The following is a 19336-nucleotide window of genomic DNA, read 5'->3' on the forward strand; positions in this document are numbered from 1 at the left end:
AAATGCTGTCAATTATATTTTGTCAATATGTATTCATAGTAAGATATTATTCCATTCATGTTTGAAATTGACGATTATAAATGTATAGCAGATCTAATCACTAAATGAAAAATATAGATGTTGAATTTTGAGACGATTCAGAATAGATTATATGATTTCAAGCAAATAATGGTGTATTATTTGATAGATTAGCTTTATATATATTTATATATGCTGAATTCTGCATAACACTTATTTACTCGTGTTGAGTGTTCAAATAATTCAAATTTGTAAGTTTTGATAATTTGCATTTCCAAAGAGAAACTCTGCATTTTGCTATGGATTTATTCAACTTTTAGCAGAGAGCTATTCTGTTCTGACCGCCAAAATATTTGTGAAGTATCAAAAAGTTGCTTGTCATGTTAACTGCAAAGAAACCCGCATTATGTAATTTTTCATCTTAATTCTTCCTTTATTATGGTTTGACAGAAATGATGGTTTAAATCAGCGGTTAGAACCAAAGAAAACCTTGGATTGGGAATCTGACCCTTATTCAACTTTTTTTGGACAAGCATAGGTAACATGTCAGTCCTCGAGTGACCCCCCCCCCCCCCCCGCCATCGAGCAGGGATGTGTCAATATTCACTGTCATATCCTAATTTAAGCCACTTGTATTTATCATGTATTTATTTGATTAAAGTTCAACCTCATCTACTTCTAAAGCCACATGATATTTAGAAAATAGACATTTTCAGTCTTCTTCTATGACTGCTGAAATTTGTAGGGGATGGCATCAGTTCTGAACATATTGCCATTTTGCCTTCATATTTCTATCACTTTTATTATTTTATTGGATTCATCAGCAGGCATACATGACCATTTTTTTAAAAGTTGATTCTTGTAAAAAGATTTTTTTTTTTCAATCAGCTTTCATTCAAGCTATCTTGTCAGAATTGAATATCCCCCCTCCCAACATTCGATTAGATTAAATGAATGAATTAATAAAATATATAAAATAAAATAAATAAATAATTGAACAAATTAATGATAATAGTGATAATGAATAAGATATATTCTATCCAATTTACAGGTAATGTAATTTTATCCCTACCCCATGTAGTCTGCTGGGTATTGCCAGCACAAACCATTATCGATCCTCCACCAACAAGTGGGTCTGAAGACAAGCCTACCACGAGTTACGACTGGTTTGGTACGGCACATAAAGACACAATTATTCTTCTATATGAAGTCCATGATATACGGCACATAGTACACTATCTGTATTAAGTCTGTGATAGGCTTGCAATTCAGACCACTTTAATATTGTTTCAACAAAGCTTGTGGCTACAAGTAAGTAGCTATACAAGCTAAAAAAATATATATGTACTCAGAATAAATCATCTGAAATAGACCATGTATTCATTAATTATCATCATTTCATAAAGGGGCCGTTACACTTGGACCTTTAAGCCAGTGTATACCAAAGTAGACTGGTGAGCTGTTTTTTTTTCTTCATTTAATCACATTTTTTGGTGTCAAGAATTGCCTTTCATTATCACAAAATATAAAGAATTCAGCTTCGTTAAATCAAGAAATCTTTGTTTTATATGTTAACAAAAGTCAATTCTTGACATCAATATACGGGACAGGATAAAAAAAAACGGCTGACCATTCATAATTCGGCACACGCTGGCGGCTGAAAGGTCCAGCTAGGAATGCCCCTTATTTATTAGTAGGCTATTCAAGGTAGACAATCTCGATAAGAGATGTAGATTCTTACGAAGTGTCTTACATGTTTATGAGGGAACCTGTAAAAGTACTATCTTCTCACTGTTTTCTATTGAGAATAAACCAAAATATTGGATACATCTCATATGTCTGGAGTTTTGTGTGAAGTTATGATTTCAGTTCTTGGTTAAACTGAACTGGGCCCCGGCTTACAAAGAGTTACGATTGATCCAATCAACCTCAACTGTATGGAAATCTATCTATACCATAATTTTTTCTACAAGAAACTTGCACAATCTCTTTAGTAAACAAAAAGAATCACACTGAATTTTCAAGAGAATGATGAATGTATTAATATACATCATATCTAGTAAATATTTTTAGCAGACTTGAATTTTAGATATTAATGTAGCTGGCCGTCCATAGTTGTGGTTGATCGGATTAATCGCAACTCTTTGTAAGAGTGGGCCCAGATATTCACGTACTGTAAAAATCTATCGGCATTTGTTTTGATCCAGTTGAGGCATGGTGGCTTGTCGTTGTTCAAAATTTATCTACAATAATAACATAATTATCCAACAGAATTTGTTGAGCCATCCTCGTTGATACTCTTACATCTTTCTTCTGTTTCAATCAATGTCTCTTGGCGTTATAATGACATCGAACAGCGGTGGGCTGTACGTGAGGCCAAAGTTGCCTCGGTTTACGTTCGGACGGGTTCGGCCATCTTCGGGTAATCGAAACGAAAACCGTCGCAGGAGATTCGTGAAGAACATAAACAGCATGTGTTCAGCCAGGCATCGACCAAGGCACATACGCCTCCCTGTAATGAAAGTTTGAAAACATGAATCTAGGCGAATGTTTTCATAATACTTCCGCCTATCGCACGACCGGTTATATAAAAATTATATAAATGTTGTTTCTGCACAGTGGTATTGGATTTCTCATAACCATAATCATATTTTGAAAATCAAAAACATTACTCTCAGATGCTTGTCAACACAATTATATCGGATTTTGACTTACGCTGCTGGAATTAGAAATTACAGAGATTCTGATCTAGCAGAAAATAGAATAATAAATGCCCACTAAAATGTAACGGATTTGTTTACCCGTCAGCCTCTCTATATACTCCTACAACATATATATTTATCAGCAATTTACCAAATGGTAACAGAACGATTCAAACCATCTCTCTTCCACGATATATACATTGCGTATCAAAAAAAGTTTACACTTAGAAAAAGTCCTGTAAAATTATATATTTGTAATATCCTGAAGATTTTTCCACATTTTAACATTGGTACAGATCCATTTAAGCAAATGACAATGACTGTCGAAAAATATTTCCGCTTGAGTGAGCACCACTTACTTTTGAAAAGTTAGTGAAAATGATTTGCGCAGAACTTTGAAATAGTTATGCGAATAAAAGTAGACCTTAATCATGAAGAACACGTGGAATTTAACTAGTAAAATTGATTTAAACATATCTTCTACCCTTTTTAACTTGTTTCCTTGCCCAAAACACTACAAAGAGTGCATTGCGCCCCACCCCACTCCCCACACACCGCGGCCATCATAATGATATTTGCTTTACACTGAGCTGTGATTTACATGAAATGGCTTAGGCTTTATTTTCATTTTGTTAATCAATGTCAAGCTTGGAAAAAGTGTGGAAAACAAATATTAAATGAAAAATGAAATGTAAACCCACTTTAAATGATAAAAACTTTGTGAAAAAATGCTGGAGATGTCTGATATAAACTTTTGTTCAGATTCAGTCGTCCTCAGATCCAGCTGGCACAAAAAGGGTAAAGGTTTTGCTTACTAAGTGTTGAAATTTCAATTTTGGTGGCAAAATTGTTACAAAATGCTTGAATGTATCCGTTTTATTTCAATTGACTAAAAGTGGAAGGGAAATGTATGAGAAATGTTACGCAGGGTAAGTTTTATTTCGGCCTTTCCCCTTGACACAGCGTGAAAACAAGCATTTCTGCGCAAACAGATTTCTGCGAGCTTTACAAAAATGGACAGTGCTCACTCAAGTGTAACATTCTGTCAAAACTTTTACTTTCATTGGATAGATGAGACCCAAACCTAAGATTATATCTGAAAAAAATACCAACATGTTGCATTTTTTTTAATTACCAGGGCTTTTTCAAAGTGTAAACTTTTTTTTTTGATACGCACTGTATATAGCGACTAACTGCAGTGGTATATCGCTGCTCCACCAATCGCACTGAAATTTAGGCCTATATGTACCTCCTGGGGAATATTTCATAAAGCTGTTCGTAACTTAAGAGCGACTTCAAGAATGACTGGTGAACTTTTCTTACGCGCTAAATAATCACCAATGAACATTTAATGGTAAATATCATTTACCGCAAGATATAGGATCACCAGTCGTTCTTAGTGTCACTCTTAACTCACGAACATCTTCATGAAATGGCCTGCTTTATAGTAATTCCCTTAAAAGTGCACGATCCCCGGCGCCGTTGGACGGTTTTGTACTCGCCGCCATCTTCATTACGAAGATCATCGACGTAATTTGCATAATCAACATCACGTTTGCACATTGCACTGTGCTCTTTTGGCTACATCGGCATTGGCCCAAACATCTGCTGACGTCACTTCACACAGCAGGTGGAGGCGGGACCAACTTGCCAAGATCTTCGAACAGCAGCCGAAGAGTACGCAAGCCGATTATCGTCAGATTTTGGGCATTCGATCCCTAGAACATGGACATTTGCGTACGTTTCGCATAGCGTTGAAGTGTGAATAGGTAGAGGTCAGTGGTAGGGTCTGTAGGTGGCCACGGAATACCGCAGCACGTATGTGTCCAAAGAAACAGCGCCCTCTGAATTTAGAGATCGCGCACCTTTAAAATGTAGATGACCTACCTTCTCCAAAAGCAATTATTGACTCCTTTCTCTTCGGATCAATTCGACCGGAGTCGTCCAAGAATCTTCCTGGATTGAATTCGTTTGAATCACTCCAGATGTTTTTATCCCTGTTGATAGCCCACTCGTTCACCCAAATCTCCACCCCTTTCGGAATGGAATATCCCATGACGGTGAGATCCCTTGTTGTTACACGCGGTAAGGAGAGCGGTGCGACGCACGCGCATCGGAGCACTTCCAGTATCGCGGCTTGCGTGTACGGCAGAGACTTGCGCTGGTCGTAATGTATGACGTCATCGGAGTCTTTTAGAGTCATCTCGTCAATCTCCGAATGAATCTATCAGAGATATTAAATTTTAACACAATTAATTAATGATGAGATTCCGAGAACAAGGGTTTGTAAGCCCAGGGGGGCCACTTACATTGACGAGTGGATACCATGCGCGACCAAAAAAACACGTAAAAAGGATGTCTTTTTCAAGATAGGGCACGTTACGTACGTAACGGGATAAGGGTGTCAAAAACACAAAAATATTGAAAAAATGGTATCTATTTTGCCCAGAAAAATATACGTGTTTAGGGTCAAATGTGCGGGGATGATGAAACAAAATCAAAATGTTTTATAAAGGATGTCCTTTTTGCCCCAACACTACGTGTTTAGAGTCCGATTTGCGCAAGGTGTGGAAGATGGGGCCGTACTTAACCAAAATAATGGTGTCTAAAGGTAAAACCGACGACCGACGGACGCGTGACATAAAAATAAAATATATCTGTACTTGTTTAGGGGTTCATTTCAGGGAATACTTGCTAAGAGTATCGTTTTGTTTCCAATACTTGTTAAGGGGTGCATTTTCAGAATATGGAAAATACATCGCTGTACTTGTTTAGGGGCTCAGTTCTGGGAATACTTGCCAATAGTATTTGTTTCCAATACCTGTTAAGGGTAGGGTTTCACACGCCAATACTTGTTAAGGGGTGCATTTTCAGAATATGGAAAATACGTGTTTAGGGTGCTTCTCAAGACCCCGTGGTCGCGCATGGTATCCACTCGTCAATGGAAGTGGCCCCCCCGGGTTTGTAAGTTACTGACAAGCCATTGACATGATATTGTTTACACATTATTTCTTTTGGGATTTAAATTATCTTGTGATAATTTATCCTCACTGGAGATACGATCTGTTAACATGGTTAATCTGATTTTGTGAGTATACTATGCCTGCGATGAACAATTCGTGTTTTTGTCCTCCAATGGTGGGGACTCCAACCCTTCACCCAAATATCAGTTCCGATTCTAGCGGTTTAAAACGATCATAAAGAATTTTATTCTCTACCAAACAAGGTACGGACTGATCCAGCCCAGGGTGTTTGATAACTGAAAATGTCAACTGATTTCAACTGATTAAAACTAGTTCCAACTGGAATCCTAATGAAAAGAGAAATATATTAGCAGGGATTGGGTACAAGTCCTATATAGCTTGAACTATTTATACAACCTTTTTGAGAATGTGAAGTATAAGATGTACTCGTCACCTGTTTCTGGACGTCTGGGTAAAGACTGAGGTATAGGATTCCCCAAAGAAGTGTTTCCGAAGTAGTCTCTGTCCCAGCCCCCATTAGGTCAAACATCACCCTCCAAATGTCCTCTTCCTCCACGGCTACAATACTACCGTGCTGCATCTGTTGAAGGTAGCGATCTGTCACATCCTCAAAACTGTTTTTACGAATCCCATCTCCATTTTCCCCGTCATTGCTAACTTGATTTCGCTTGTGGTCTTTCACAACTTCTTTCATGAATCGTTTGTACTGATCAATGTCTTGACGGAGTTTGTTGTACAGCGGTGTGTGGTAGAGACGAGGGAAAATATGCCCGAGTGATATTCCCGACAGACCGCTCGATAGATTATGCTGAGCTCGAATAACTTCGATTACCTCCGGATTTGATCGGACGTCGACGCAATGTCCGAAACATATAGAGGAAATGATTTCGGCAATAGCCGTGGTGATTTCGGATCTAGGGTTGCATCGGTGACCGTCGAGGCGTTGCAGAGAAGAACGCAAATGTTGCAAAGAACTTCTTACTGTGGCGCCGAAATTTGACGACGTGCTCGTACTTCTCCGAAATGCCGAAAGCGCCGTCCGTCGACTGCACTTCCATTTATCTCCATTTTCCCATATCACGCTACCTTTGAAATGAAAGAAATTGATCGAACGAAATTAGCACACGAAGCCTGTTAGTTGAAATTTTATAGTAAAAATTGGTTTCAAAATTAGACGCTCGTTTTTATTTCAATCCGCCTTTTTGGACACGACAAAATTTACTTCCAGGTGTGCAGCATCATAGCAAAAAATATATGCACAATATATTGGCCTAGGCTTGTCCTGAAGGAAATGGCATGATGTCACATCATATCTCGTCAATTCGACTTGATGACGAGAAGATAAGACAAGGTGTCATATCTCGTCAATTCGACTTATTTAGGGTGACTGGAAGATTGCATTTAAAGATATAATATCCTGTCGAGTGGGTGGCAAAAATATGAGATATCAGGCTATAATACGTATATCTTCAAGTCGATTTAAGAATAACTCTTCGACTCGACTCAAGAGTTACGGAAAGATGACATAACAAGATAAAATATCTCCTCACGTCAACTTAAGGACGACGAGAGCATAATACAAGATGCCATGCCTCGTCAATTCGACTTCAGGGTGACGAGAAGATAAGATGACAAGATGTCACATCTCGTCAATTCGACTTTAGAGTAACCAGGTAAGATGACAAGATTTCGTATTTCCTAAGTAGACTTTAGTAGACGAGAGGACGAAATGATAAATTGTCATATCGTCAAGTCCACTTCAGGGTGACGAGAAGATAAGATGACAAGATGTCACAACTCGTCAAGTCAACTTTAGGGTGACGCGAAGATAAGATGACAAGATGTCATCACGTCAAGTCGACTTTAGAGTGACGAGAAGATAAGATGACAAGATGTCATCACGTCAAGTCGACTTTAGAGTGACGAGAAGATAAGATGACAAAATATCATCACGTCAAGTCGACTTTAAGGTGACGAGAAGATAAGATGACAAGATGTCACATCTCGTCAAGTTTACTTTAGGATGACGAGAAGATAAGGTGACAAGATATCATATCTCGTCAATTCGACTTTAAGGTGACGAGAAGATAAGATGACAAGATGTCACATCTCGTCAAGTTTACTTTAGGATGACGAGAAGATAAGGTGACAAGATATCACAACTCTTCAATTCGACTTTAAGGTGACAAGAAGATAAGATGACAAGATATCACATCTCGTCAAGTTGACTTTAGAGTGACGAGAAGATAAGATGACTAGATGTCATATCTCGTCAATTCGACTTATTAGGGGGACGGGGGGATGAGATGACAAGATGTCAAATCTAGTCATTTCGACTTTAGAGTGACGAGAAGTTAAGATGACAGGATGTTATATTTCGTCATGTAGACTTTAGTGTGACGAGAGGACGATATGATAACATGTCATATCGTCAATTCGACTTCAGGGTAACGAGAAGATAAGATGACAAGATGTCACAACTCGTCAAGTCAACTTTAGGGTGACGCGAAGATAAGATCACAAGATGTCATCACATCAAGTCGACTTTAGAGTGACGAGAAGATAAGATGACAAGATGTCACATCTCGTCAAGTTGACTTTAGAGTGACGAGAAGATAAGATGACAAGATATCATATCTCGTCAATTCAACTTATTAGGGGGACGGGGAGCTGAAATGACAAGATGTCATATTTCGTCATGTAGACTTTAGTGTGACGAGAGGACGATATGATAAGATGTCATATCGTCAATTCGACTTCAGGGTGACGAGAAGATAAAATGATAAGATATCACATCTCGTCAAGTTGACTTTAGGGTGACGAGAAGATAAGGTGACAAGATTTCATCACGTCAAGTCGACTTTAGAGTGACGAGAAGTTAAGATGACAGGATGTCATATTTCTTCATGTAGACTTTAGTGTGACGAGAGGACGATATGATAAGATGTCATATCGTAAATTCGACTTCAGGGTGACGAGAAGATAAGATGACAAGATATCATATCTCGTCAAGTCAACTTTAGGGTGACGAGAAGATAAGGTGACAAGATGTCATCACGTAAAGTCGACTTATGAGTGACGAGAAGATAAGATGACAAGATGTCATCACGTCAGGTCGACTTTAGGGTGACGAGAAGATAAGATAACAATCTATCATATCTCGTCAATTCAACTTTAGAATGACGAGAAGATAAGATGACAAGATATCACATCTCATCAATTCGACTTCAGGGTGACGAGAAGATTTGATGACAAGATATCATATCTCGTCAATTCGACTTTAGGGTGACGAGAAGATAAGGTGACAAGATATCATATCTCATAAATTCGACTTTAGGGTGACGAGAAGATAAGATAACAGGATATCATATCTCGTCAATTCGACTTTATGGTGACGAGAAGATAAGATGACAAGATGTCATATCTTGTCAATTCGACTTATTAGGGGGACGGGGAGATGAGATGACAAGATGTCAAATCTCGTAAATTCGACTTTAGGGTGACGAGAAGTTAAGATAAGAATATATCATATCTCGTCAATTCGACTTTAGAATGACGAGAAGATAAGATGACAAGATATCACATCTCGTCAATTCGACTTCAGGGTGACGAGAAGATAAGATGACAAGATATCATATCTCTTCAATTCGACTTTAGGGTGACGAGAAGATAAGATGACAAGATGTCATATCTTGTCAATTCGACTTATTAGGGGGACGGGGAGATGAGATGACAAGATGTCAAATCTCGTCATTTCGACTTTAGAGTGACGAGAAGTTAAGATGACAGGATGTTATATTTCGTCATGTAGACTTTAGTGTGACGAGAGGACGATATGATAACATGTCATATCGTCAATTCGACTTCAGGGTGACGAGAAGATAAGATGACAAGATGTCACAACTCGTCAAGTCAACTTTAGGGTGACGCGAAGATAAGATGACAAGATGTCATCACGTCAAGTCGACTTTAGAGTGACGAGAAGATAAGATGACAAGATGTCACATCTCGTCAAGTTGACTTTAGAGTGACGAGAAGATAAGATGACAAGATATCATATCTCGTCAATTCAACTTATTAGGGGGACGGGGAGATGAAAGGACAAGATGTCAAATCTCGTCATTTCGACTTAAGAGTGACGAGAAGTTAAGATGACAAGATGTCATATTTCGTCATGTAGACTTTAGTGTGACGAGAGGACGATATGATAAGATGTCATATCGTCAATTCGACTTCAGGGTGACGAGAAGATAAAATGACAAGATGTCATATCTTGTCAATTCGACTTATTAGGGGGACGGGGAGATGAGATGACAAGATGTCAAATCTCGTCATTTCGACTTTAGAGTGACGAGAAGTTAAGATGACAGGATGTTATATTTCGTCATGTAGACTTTAGTGTGACGAGAGGACGATATGATAACATGTCATATCGTCAATTCGACTTCAGGGTGACGAGAAGATAAGATGACAAGATGTCACAACTCGTCAAGTCAACTTTAGGGTGACGCGAAGATAAGATGACAAGATGTCATCACGTCAAGTTGACTTTAGAGTGACGAGAAGATAAGATGACAAGATGTCACATCTCGTCAAGTTGACTTTAGAGTGACGAGAAGATAAGATGACAAGATATCATATCTCGTCAATTCAACTTATTAGGGGGGCGGGGAGATGAAATGACAAGATGTCAAATCTCGTCATTTCGACTTAAGAGTGACGAGAAGTTAAGATGACAAGATGTCATATTTCGTCATGTAGACTTTAGTGTGACGAGAGGACGATATGATAAGATGTCATATCGTCAATTCGACTTCAGGGTGACGAGAAGATAAGATGACAAGATATCATATCTCGTCGATTCGACTTCAGGGTGACGAGAAGATAAGATGACAATATATCATATCTCGTCAATTCGACTTCAGGGTGACGAGAAGATAAGATGACAAGATATCATATCTCGTCAATTCGACTTCAGGGTGACGAGAAGATAAGATGACAATATATCATATCTCATCAATTCGACTTCAGGGTGACGAGAAGATAAGATGACAATATATCATATCTCGTCAATTCGACTTCAGGGTGACGAGAAGATAAGATGACAATATATCATATCTCGTCAATTCGACTTCAGGGTGACGAGAAGATAAGATGACAAGATATCATATCTCTTCAATTCGACTTTAGGGTGACGAGAGGACGATATGATAAGATGTCATATCGTAAATTCGACTTCAGGGTGACGAGAAGATAAGATGACAAGATATCATATCTCGTCAAGTCAACTTTAGGGTGACGAGAAGATAAGGTGACAAGATGTCATCACGTAAAGTCGACTTATGAGTGACGAGAAGATAAGATGACAAGATGTCATCACGCCAGGTCGACTTTAGGGTGACGAGAAGATAAGATAACAATCTATCATATCTCGTCAATTCGACTTTAGAATGACGAGAAGATAAGATGACAAGATATCACATCTCGTTAATTCGACATCAGGGTGACGAGAAGATTTGATGACAAGATATCATATCTCGTCAATTCGACTTTAGGGTGACGAGAAGATAAGGTGACAAGATATCATATCTCGTAAATTCGACTTTAGGGCAACGAGAAAATAAGATGACAAGATATCATATTTCGTAAATTCGACTTTAGGGTGACGAGAAGTTAAGATAAGAATATATCATATCTCGTCAATTCGACTTTAGAATGACGAGAAGATAAGATGACAAGATATCACATCTCGTCAATTCGACTTCAGGGTGACGAGAAGATAAGATGACAAGATATCATATCTCTTCAATTCGACTTTAGGGTGACGAGAAGATAAGATAACAGGATATCATATCTCGTCAATTCGACTTTAGGGTGACGAGAAGATAAGATGACAAGATATCATATCTCGTAAATTCTACTTTAGGGTGACGAGAAGATAAAATGACAAGATATCATATCTCGTCAATTCGACTTCAGGGTGACGAGAAGATAAGATGACAAGATATCATATCTCGTCGATTCGACTTCAGGGTGACGAGAAGATAAGATGACAATATATCATATCTCGTCAATTCGACTTCAGGGTGACGAGAAGATAAGATGACAAGATATCATATCTCGTCAATTCGACTTCAGGGTGACGAGAAGATAAGATGACAATATATCATATCTCATCAATTCGACTTCAGGGTGACGAGAAGATAAGATGACAATATATCATATCTCGTCAATTCGACTTCAGGGTGACGAGAAGATAAGATGACAATATATCATATCTCGTCAATTCGACTTTAGAGTGACGAGAAGATAAAATGACAAGATATCATATCTCATCAATTCTACTTTAGAGTGACAAGAAGATAAGATGACAAGATGTCACATCTCGTCAAGTTGATATTAAAGTGACAGGAAGATAAGATGAAATATTTCGTCAATTCGACTTTAGGGTGACGAAAAAGATAACATGATAAGATGAAATATCTCGTCAAATTCTGACAAAACATGAAATATTTGTCATCTCGTTTTTGCGTCAACCTCAATTCTACTCAACGAGATATGATACCAACTTGTCCCATCTTGTTCGTAACCTTAGTTGGCTTTATGAAATATGACATCTTGTAACTATCTACTTCTTGTCACTGAGTCACAGACATAAATTATTTTTTCAAAAACATATTTTCAAACTTAGGATTTGTTTCAGTTGAACACTATATTTGTGGTAAGTTATTTTGTAGGCTATATACTAGGGTAAAACATGACTTACTTCCAATACTATTTTTGTATGATGAATATAACATTGATTTCAAAATTGTTATTTGTATGGGATAATTTAGAATGTACAACATACAGTTGAGGCCAAAAGTTTTCATACACCCATGGATTTCAGTGAAATTTGTTCGCTTGCTAAACGTCATAAAATTTACTATACATGTATATTCAGAAATATAAATACTACCATGATAAATTAAAGAGCATATTAAGCTCTTTCATGTGGTTGGGATGCCGTTGGATTGAAAGTATATTTCAGGGGAATTTTCTTTGAAGAAAAATAAGCAATATTTTTGCCAAATGTATTCTAATGTTTGTCATTATATTTTCAAACAACGTTTCGTAGAAATATATAAATGTCAAATCTATGATTTATATTACATTTTCTATCATGATATGTCACCACTGAACAAAAAAGTGTAATCTGAAATGTTGTGTTGAGAAGTAACTAGCATAAACATTATATTATATGATTTTGTCAAGTTTTTATTTTTGATTTGTCTAAAATATGAAGATTTTAGGGGGAAAAATGACACCTAAATATTTTTCAGCTCCTGATGACAGGCAATGTGATGAAGGGGCATGACATACTCATTTGTTTGATATTGAATTCGTCATGATAGATATCTTATAAGATACAGTCAATTTTATGATGTTTGGCAAGTGTCAACTTTTCTTTGAATTTCCTGGGAGTATATAAACTTCTTGCCTCAACTGTATAAAGCGTACAGAAAATTGTCATGGAGGGGGGGGGGGGTTGACCAGCAACACAGTATGTGATCTTTATGTGACTGTGTGTTATAAGTTGCTAGTCTTAAAATATAGGGCTTACCTTTGGTGTTAACTTTTCATAATAGAGATATTACATAATCTTACGATTATGTTTGTATAGAGAAAACGAAATATTTTAAGAAAATAGCTTGTTTTCCTTCTTGGTTACACGATTGTCGTGGTATAAATGTATTAAGTAGTGAGTTATTCTGAAATTTTTCAAGCGGGCCTATTCTACCAGATTATGCACTGCACATAATGTTGCATAATGAGTTAGATTTGTGTAGTCGGTAGTTGATCAAGGACATGAGGTGGTGCAATACATTATATATCATTACAATATTATTACTTTTGGACTTTTATAGTTTTACCAATCAGATAGAGAAATGACTGAATCTTTTTAAACACTTTAAGGTCTACTCATACCTAGTTTTGTACACGATGATAATAATAATAATAATGATAATAATGATAATAATAGTAGTAGTAGTAGTACAGTTCTTAATATGTGCATATAACACCAACATGTCTACACGCGTGAGGAAGTCGGGAGATATGGCTGGAATTGTAGATTTAGAAATTAAACATTAAGCATTCTGTCAACGTATCATTGTATTGTCAACGTGTCATAGTATCTGTACAATGAATCCTTGCTTCTGATTGGCTAATAAGAAATGTTGCTAAGTAAACTGTCATTATAAAAAATCGTCAATGTCTTAGGTGGTATAACTAAACGACCCAGGATTTTCGGATGCAGATTTTTACACCCAGCTTTAAACCAATCCTCACCTTTCGTCGAAAATGCCAGACCCAGCAGGGGCGGTATCCTTCTGTCAGAGGTGCAGTCGGCGTGTTTCACCAGCAGTTCCTTCACAACAGCCAGACTAGTCAGCACAACAACATTGGGACCAGGTCCTAGACTTATACTCATAATCTGTCCATATTTCTCAGCGAATCGAGCGAGAGCTTGGTGCGGCTGCCCTCCGAGGAGTATCGATGGAAGATTCCCTACAACCGGCCATGCCCACGGACCGGGAGGTCGTCTGATGCGTTTCCCCGAAGTACACTTCGCAATAAGGAACGAAGCGATCACAGAAGAAATAACAAAAATGACGACCGTTTCCGTAGATAGAGTGCAATATATTGAGAATAGATTGTGCATGCCTTTGATTGGATTTAGCCTTGCATTTCAGGAGAAACTCAAGGTACAGCAAGGTAGCTATTGCTATTGGTAGTACGGCTATAGGCTATCCCTGTATTCGTTCGGTTCTTTTCATCCATTTCGATTCTAAAATGGAACGCTGTAACTACATGTTTATGAGGAAGGTATATTATATCCAAGCTTGTTCGGTTGAGAAGATAACGACAATGACCAAAGGACAAAGACATCTGATAATCAGCGCTTTATTAGAAAGGGATTGATAGCTCGGGCATACCGGGGAGCCAAAGACCCTGTCTCAGTCACAACGGCGAATGTAACGGATGCGGATCAAACAAAATAAAACTTTATTTCCGATGACATTAAATCGGTCGTTTTGGAGTGGGCTTCGTTGGTGTGACTGCGTATTACTTAACAGAACTGAAAGATTCACGATTAGCCATACTACTGTTTTGTGCACAGAATCCTCATGCAGACATGCGGGCCAAGTCTCACGCATGTATCAAAGCTTAAATAGACATTTATACACAATTCTTAGGATCTGCCGCCAACTCACGGAAAATTATCTCACACATACTGCATGTATAGCAGGTCTCTGAACTTGGTATATCTCTGCTCATGTTATGTTAGTAGAAACACAGTCAACAAAACAACACAAAGGGAAGTCTAAAGGGCAAGGTTTAAAAAGTTTCAACATATTTAGATTGGACGCCAGAGTGATGTAAACATGTTTGTTCTGTGTGTTTGTTTTTCTTTGTAATATTGATGATATTTTAATTGTATATTTATATTGTATTATGTATCTTAATTGTATATACATGTAATGTGATTTTAATATGTATGCACGGACGTTCAGAAAAACAGCCATTGGCTGAAGTTCGTTTACCGTGTTGAAATAAAATAAATAAAATGAAATGAAATGAACATGGGACGTAAAATACACGGACACATATTCTGAACCCTGGTTTAAAGTTGTGGCCTAACTATGGAGGCCACTTGTGACACAAATCTATAATAGTAGGCCCTCTACAGGTTTTATCTGTCACTTAAGGCCTGGTCCCACTGGCCAACCGACACAAAGCGTATTCATAACGGATACAGCGGACAAGCAAAATTTGGGGGTGGTTCCATCCGTTTTCATCTGCTCCAGACAATGGACAAAATGGGCGAACATTGAAATCAAAGAGGACGGATGCTCGTATGCAAAGAGTACACAACGGACACTTAACGTTTTGCAATGGATGCCAAGATTATTTTCCGTTTTACATATTCTCTGCATCCCGTAAAGGCCGGGTCCCACAGATGCACTTGCGGATGCAAAGCGGATATAAACGGGAAAAAAAATATTGCCATCCGTTGGAATAGGCTATGCATCTGTTTTGTACCCATTGCATACGTGTTTCATAAGCTCTATCCTTCGAGCATCCATCCACTGTGATTTTATCCGCGCAAAAAGTTTTGAGCTGCACAAAACTTTCAGAACGGATGAACTTTCCGCAGTGTACGATATATACGCGACATATCCGAACATCAAACGTTCTATGTCTGTTTTCATCCGTTAAACGTCCGCTGTACTCATTACATATCAAAAAATTTAACACGGTCATCTAATATTCACGGGCATGAAACAAGAAATAGCCTGTTTAACTTTGTGGTACCTATGAGAAAAGGTCAAATTGGCAACACATTTTATTATAAAGGTATACATTTTGGGAATTCCCTCCCTAATCATGTTAAATCGGTCAAGACTTTTACACAATTTAAAAGAGTATTGAAACAACACTTAAAAAATGTCTCCACTCTGTAATGTTAAATATTCTTTCTAATTTCATGTGTATCGTGTAGTCTTATATATAATCTATTTAGTTATGATTTATTTAATCAACTTGTTTTACATTGTTTATCATCTTTTGTTGTTTGCGTGAAAGTTTGATGTCTAACTTATTCGTACCTTTTCATATCTTAGGTTTTACGATTCATGAATCTTGTATTAGTTACGATGCATTTAGCGCTACTTAAAAACTGATTATTAGTATAATTTTCATATGTAACTTAGAAATAATGATCGTTAACTCAACCTGTTTTACAATTATTTTAATCATATTTTGTTGGCTGCGTAAATGTTTTTCATGACAAACTTATTTGTTTTTGTATTTTTATATATTAAGTTTTACAATTCATCGTGTTAATTTAGTGGTCTAGACTTAATTGATGTAGTTTGTAGATTTCTATAGGTGTTTTTTCATAGATGTACATTGTCTTCAATTACTGATGTAAGGACCCCATTGGAAATAAGCCATCTCGGCTTTCATGGGTAATCCTGTCAAGGTATACACTTCTGTTCATATTTTCTTGTACTTGTTAATAGTTACCTGACAAATAAAATCAATCAATCAATCAATCAATCAATCACTCTGCATCCTCTGGGCATCCTCGCTAGTCAGATCCACTAAAGATGAACAAGGAAAAGATGGAGGAAAGATAAGGTACAGGTATCACGGGCCTAAACCAATTCACATAGACTCGTGTGTTAAAGTGGCACTTTAAAAAATCATAAAATTCATGAAATTCGGGGGTTGAATGCACCCTGCAGTACGTGGATAGGATATTATGCCTGATATAATATATCCGACCAGAAAAGGGCACATCGACCTGCTCATTTTAAAAAGAAATCGGCATTTATGAAGACTACACCTGACAGAATCAAATTTTTCACTTGAGACAGTAAAATGGCCCCAATTCTTCCGCCAGTAAAAAATAGTTCCAAAGTGGTAATATATCTTCCCAATTGGGAAAAGGAAGTTCAGTAGTTACCCTCCCTAGAATCAATGTTAGATTGTCAGTCATATTCATTCATTTTTGTCAATCAGCAAAATCAAAATTTAGAAATTGAGAATGGGGTTGGCTCGAATGAATATTTTTAGCCTGTCAGTTGTAATTAGGCCCGTGTAACCTACATGCTACAACGTCTATACATCGTTAGTAACACGAAAATAGAAAGGATGTAAGCGTATGCATCAACATATTGACAAAAGTGGAAAAAAAATATTGTATAAAACTACATGACTTTGAAATACAAAATCGTAATTTTTTTGTCAGTTTATATATGTATATATATAAATTGGCATGATGATGGAGAGGTTTAGTAAATTCATATTATGTTACCCAACACTTCTTTTCTTGAGAGTGTATAGAAAGATAAGAATGGGAGAGAGAGAAATAAAGAATCACATTAAAAAAAAAGATATTCACTTTAAATATAAAAAAAACTTTTTCAGTGGACATGAATTTTTGAATTGCGAATGTCCTTGACCTAATTAGATTCAAATATCTTATGAAGAAACTCTTACTTATTCTGAATAATTCACACTGTCTTATCCATTTCAAATTGCAATTTCATAATCTGTTCACAATGGCCAAAAAGGTACAACTATTCATCCTATCAGGTGCATCATCATTTGCACGCTAAATAATGAAAGGGTAGAAAGGGGCAAAAACCCCTTTAAAAGGACCGAGGCCCGGGGGCCACTTCCATTGACGTGTGAATACCATGCGTGACCAAACAAAAAAACGTAAAAGGATCTTTTTTTCAAGATAGGGCACGTTACGTACGTAATATTATACTGTTTTTTTTGTTTTACGAAGTAAGAATGCTCGTCTGTAAAATTATACTTGATTTGTATTACTTCATATTACTTTGTATTATGTTTTGAATGGAAATGAAATAAAGAATTGAATTGAATTAAATTGAACTGCAATTATGGAATAAGGTGGCCTTGTATAGGCAACGTCAATATGTTTTTTTTTCAATGAATGGCGTCGTCGACGTCTTTTGGGGGAAATTTGATACTTTTCAGCTAAATACAAAAATCGTAAATTTTTCGTCAGTTTATTTATATATATATATAGGCGTAAATAAATCAAGCATTAACGCTAGACGTAGCTTTCAAGTATTTCTTTTATTGCGAGCTTTCGGCCAGTAGGGCCTTCATCAGGCCTATAATGCATTGAAACAAACAAAATAGAACAAAACCATACAAATAAAATCGTAATAACAACAAAGTAAAAAATGTGTAATAAAGGGTGCAGAACAGAAGGATTACACTAAGATAACAAAAAATAACAACAGAGGGGGTTGAGTACAGAACAGAAGGGTTACAGTAAGATAACAAAATATAACAACAGAGGGGGTAATGGCTTAATCGAGATGGTGGAATACAATAGAAACGATTGGGAAACTTAAGTGTGTGGAAAGACAAGGTACATATATATATATATACATGATGATGGAGAGGTTTAGTAAATTCATATTATGTTACCCAGCACTTCTTTTCTTGAGAGTGTATAGAAAAATAAGAATGGGAGAGAGAGAAAGAAAGAAAGAATCACATAAAAAAACGATATTCACTTTAAATACAAAAAAAAACTTTTTCAGTGGACATGAATTTTTTGAATTGCGAATGTCCTTGACCTAATTAAATTTAAATATCTTATGAAGAAACTCTTACTTATTCTGAATAATTCACATTGTCTTATCCATTTCAAAATGCAATTTCATAATCTGTTCATAATGGCCAAAAAGGTACAACTATTCATCCTTTAAGGTGCATCATCATTTGCAAAAAAACCCTTTAAAAGGGCGGAGGCCCGGGGGCCACGTCCATTGACGTGTGAATACCATGCGTGACCCAAAAAAAAACGTAAAAGGATCTCTTTTTCAAGATAGGGCACGTTACGTACGTAACGTAATAAGGGTGTCAAAAGCACTAAAAATGAAAAAGGGTATATATTATATATGGGGTGGTACTAAACCCAATGAAAGTAAAGGTAACTTAGCCGATGTCCGTGGCCGCCGTCCGTGACATAGCAATTAAGATATCGTACTTGTTTAGGGGGTCCATTCAGGGAATACTTGTCAAGGGTACCATTTT

General features: G+C 37.0%; 1 protein-coding gene across 1 annotated transcript; it reads right to left on the bottom strand.

The window, feature by feature from the left end:
* Positions 1 to 1029: 1029 nt before the first annotated feature.
* On the bottom strand, positions 1030 to 16806 carry LOC129275888 (cytochrome P450 2U1-like). The gene is made up of 4 exons (XM_064109197.1): positions 14036 to 16806; positions 6138 to 6790; positions 4608 to 4944; positions 1030 to 2530 (listed from the first exon to the last, which is right to left on the bottom strand). The coding sequence occupies exons 1-4, from the start codon at positions 14406 to 14408 to the stop codon at positions 2337 to 2339; spliced, it is 1557 nt and encodes a 518-aa protein (XP_063965267.1). The 5' UTR covers positions 14409 to 16806; the 3' UTR covers positions 1030 to 2336.
* Positions 16807 to 19336: the final 2530 nt, after the last annotated feature.

This window comes from Lytechinus pictus, chromosome 14 (assembly GCF_037042905.1).
Source record: "Lytechinus pictus isolate F3 Inbred chromosome 14, Lp3.0, whole genome shotgun sequence".
NCBI classification, from domain to species: Eukaryota; Metazoa; Echinodermata; class Echinoidea; order Temnopleuroida; family Toxopneustidae; genus Lytechinus; species Lytechinus pictus.

Coding starts and splice junctions, on each gene's coding strand:
- LOC129275888 (XM_064109197.1), bottom strand. CDS start 14,408: ATGCACAATCTATTCTCAATATATTGCACTCTATCTACGGAAACGGTC. Junction 6,791..14,035: donor TCTGGCATTTTCGACGAAAG/GTGAGGATTGGT, acceptor TTCATTTCAAAG/GTAGCGTGATATGGGAAAAT. Junction 4,945..6,137: donor ACCCAGACGTCCAGAAACAG/GTGACGAGTACA, acceptor TATCTCTGATAG/ATTCATTCGGAGATTGACGA.